The 2,913-nt window shown below is 42.3% G+C and overlaps 1 protein-coding gene across 1 annotated transcript in view; it reads right to left on the reverse strand.

Moving 5' to 3' along the window:
• Positions 1-565: 565 nt before the first annotated feature.
• The window catches only part of LOC119589275, a 63,462-nt gene continuing 61,114 nt past the window's right edge, over positions 566-2,913 (reverse strand). Inside the window, exons 6-7 of the mRNA XM_037937892.1 lie at positions 2,508-2,655; positions 566-2,235 (exon numbers count right to left, since the gene is read on the reverse strand). Coding sequence (XP_037793820.1) covers positions 1,873-2,235; positions 2,508-2,655 — 511 coding nt within the window. The 3' untranslated portion in view covers positions 566-1,872. The remainder of the gene's footprint in view (positions 2,236-2,507; positions 2,656-2,913) is intronic.

Here is a 2,913-nt window from a genome sequence, read left to right on the forward strand (position 1 = left end):
ACGTCATTTCCAAAATTGCTGCATCAAACATGTGAATTTGACTATTTTCTCCTTCAGATTTGGTTTCGCTTCACTGCATTGTGTTCCTGTCTGAACAATTTTCTTTTTTCCTCTTCAAAGCATTCTGACATTATTTGCTTATTTGTGCAGCTGTCGTTTTTTTTTTTTTCTCCAGAAGTTTGTGTATATATATGATCATTGTTCAAGGTACTATGCTTGTTACATGGACAAAGTCTGTAATGGCGAGACAGCCCGTGTGAAAATGTGTCTTTAAGCTCAATATTAAAAGTGTATTATATATTTTCGTTTGGCTTGCCATGTATATTTTTTACAATAAATTGTTTCTGTGTGATATTCGGGGAATGATTCTCTGTCCCGGCATGACACTGATTTCCGGAGCTGAAAAGTTATGTCCATTGCATACAACATGGCATTTATTAAGTTAATTTCTGCAAATGCAACATAGTCGATGTTATTATCACTCATGTCATCACAGGGTACTGATTTCTTCACTTATAGACAGCGTAATCAGCTTATCATCCGATACTTGCAATAAAAGTACATAAAACTATCACAGTTTATTTTATATTAGAATGTTATACAATAATTATTCTACTATACAGCTGTACAAGCACTTTGTTAGTCGTTATATAGCGGGCCTACAGTAGTTGGCAGACTCCAGTGACAAGGATAGTTAAAACAGAATGCCCGACGGCTGCAACTTATCCGTGGCACGGCAGAGTCTCGACCCGGATGCACAGTACCCAAGAAGACAACAGGAAACAGCATCGCTAAATGTCCAGGAAGTGCCGTTTATCCCTCTATCCTTTCGAAAGGCAAAGAGAAAACCAGATCATCCTCTGAAAAAAAAGTTGCTTCCTTTTCACCCTCTGACGGTGCTACCGGCTACGTTTCCCCTTCGCGAGTGGGCGGGGCACGTGGCCAGTCTGGACGCAACATGAGAAGCGGAGGCAACAGAAAAACAAAAGAGTCGACGCTGAGGAGTTCCTCAGAGTTGTACCATCACCCAAGTAGCAGTAAAAGAACAGTCAGTAATACATATCATATGCGAGTGATAAAATGATTATAGATTATTCAATACAGTTAAAATCTTATCACTATAATAATGCAGAAAGTTTGGCGGACGTGAGCCAACAGGTGGTCTAGGACGGCCATACTGTGCTGTATGGCCAAGGCTGAGAAGAAGCAGAATCATATACAAAAAAAAAAGTTATCGAAGATGAGTATTCAAAAAAGATTTTCCAGATATTTAAAATGCAGAAGACTTGAGGATTATTCCTTAAATGAAGAGAAAACGCTCTTTTTTTTGCACTTAAAAGATTATGACACATCTTAGAAAATCCTTTGACGACACACTCACTCGTGGCACAAAATACGATGCGGTATCAAATTAAAATGATTATAACATGACAGCATTACTATTTGTCATTGGTGTATATATCTATTTCATCTGCAACTTCTATAGAACACCTCAAAATGCTAATGTAGGTACATCACTTTCTAGAAAAAAATAATTACTCCATTTCATAGGCCTGACTTGCAGACACCTAACATATACAATACAATACCTAATTCTTTTGGCAGAGGCGCACCAGACAACGTGGCGCACCCTAATTAATGAGCAATATTTTGATATAGCTGACAGTTTCTTAGGGACAATTGACGAATTTAAAGCTTCAACGGATTTCTTTCAAGAGCTCGCACACATCGTTTTTCTTTCTTCTTGAGTTTCAAAAAAAGTGACTTGGATCAACAGGAATCAAAGGGATCATTCCCACTTCGTCGTGTCGATCAGCGAACAAACATTTCTGTAGTTGACGGACGAAATCACACTAAATGCTGCGTGAGGACTTAGTGGTAGAAGAGGAGCAGGAAGGCGGACGCGACGGCGAAGAGGGCGCTTGGGACGTGCGTGTGGGCGGCGCTGAAGATGATGAAGCTCGGCTCGTCTCCTGAAGACTGGATCAGCAGCGGCTCCTCGGGCGCGGGGGCGGAGCTGCCCAGGGTCATGGCGCGTTCCAAGATCAGGCTCTCCTCCACGGACTCCCTGAGGGTCTTGAAGTGAGGGCCCTCGCTCGAAGTCTCGTTGAAGTCATCGCCCACCTTCAGGTACGCCATCATGGTCAATTCAAAGATCTTGTTGGGGTCGCTAGGTTGGCTGTCGATGTCTCGGCGACGACGTCCGTAGCCGAGCTGCCCGTTGCTGCACGCGATCTGGAACGACGGAGGGTCAGTGCACGGGTCTCGGGCTCCACCTGCCTCCGCGTCTAGAGCGAGGCAGGCGTCAGCAAATCAAGATAAAACAACAAAAACACATTTATAAACAGATAATAATAATACCAACTTCAGTAACAACGATAAAAAAAATCATAATACCAACTTCAGTAACAACGATAAAAAAAAAATACAAAAAAACAATTGAAATCATAAAATCATCTCATTTGACGAGGAACAGAAACCAGGTCCACCGTTGCTCCGACACTCACTCCTTGGCACTTGTCCAGACACACGTCGACGGTGCCACGGAAGAGGACGTAGCTCGTCTCTGGGAACTTGAAGGCCCGGAACTTGGCAGAGACAGAGTCGCCGCTCGTCGTTACGAAGTTGTCGAACAGAATGGGGTCTACGGAGCAGCTGGGGGAGGGGGGGAGGGGGGTTAGAGTCAAGCGGAAATTTCGGTCTTACAGTCTGCTCCTCGAGATTGTTAAAACTGAAAACACTTGATTTTTTATCGCTTATCAAGTGATACTAAGATGCTAACAGTATATACTACATATACATACATAAATACATGTATATACATTAATATATTCTCCATTATGTCTCATATCTTATGAAAATTACAGGGACTGCAAAGGAATTTCATAACTGTCCTTTGAAACATTTCTTGTC

Source organism: Penaeus monodon, chromosome 25 (genome assembly GCF_015228065.2).
Source record: "Penaeus monodon isolate SGIC_2016 chromosome 25, NSTDA_Pmon_1, whole genome shotgun sequence".
In the NCBI taxonomy this organism is placed as follows: Eukaryota; Metazoa; Arthropoda; class Malacostraca; order Decapoda; family Penaeidae; genus Penaeus; species Penaeus monodon.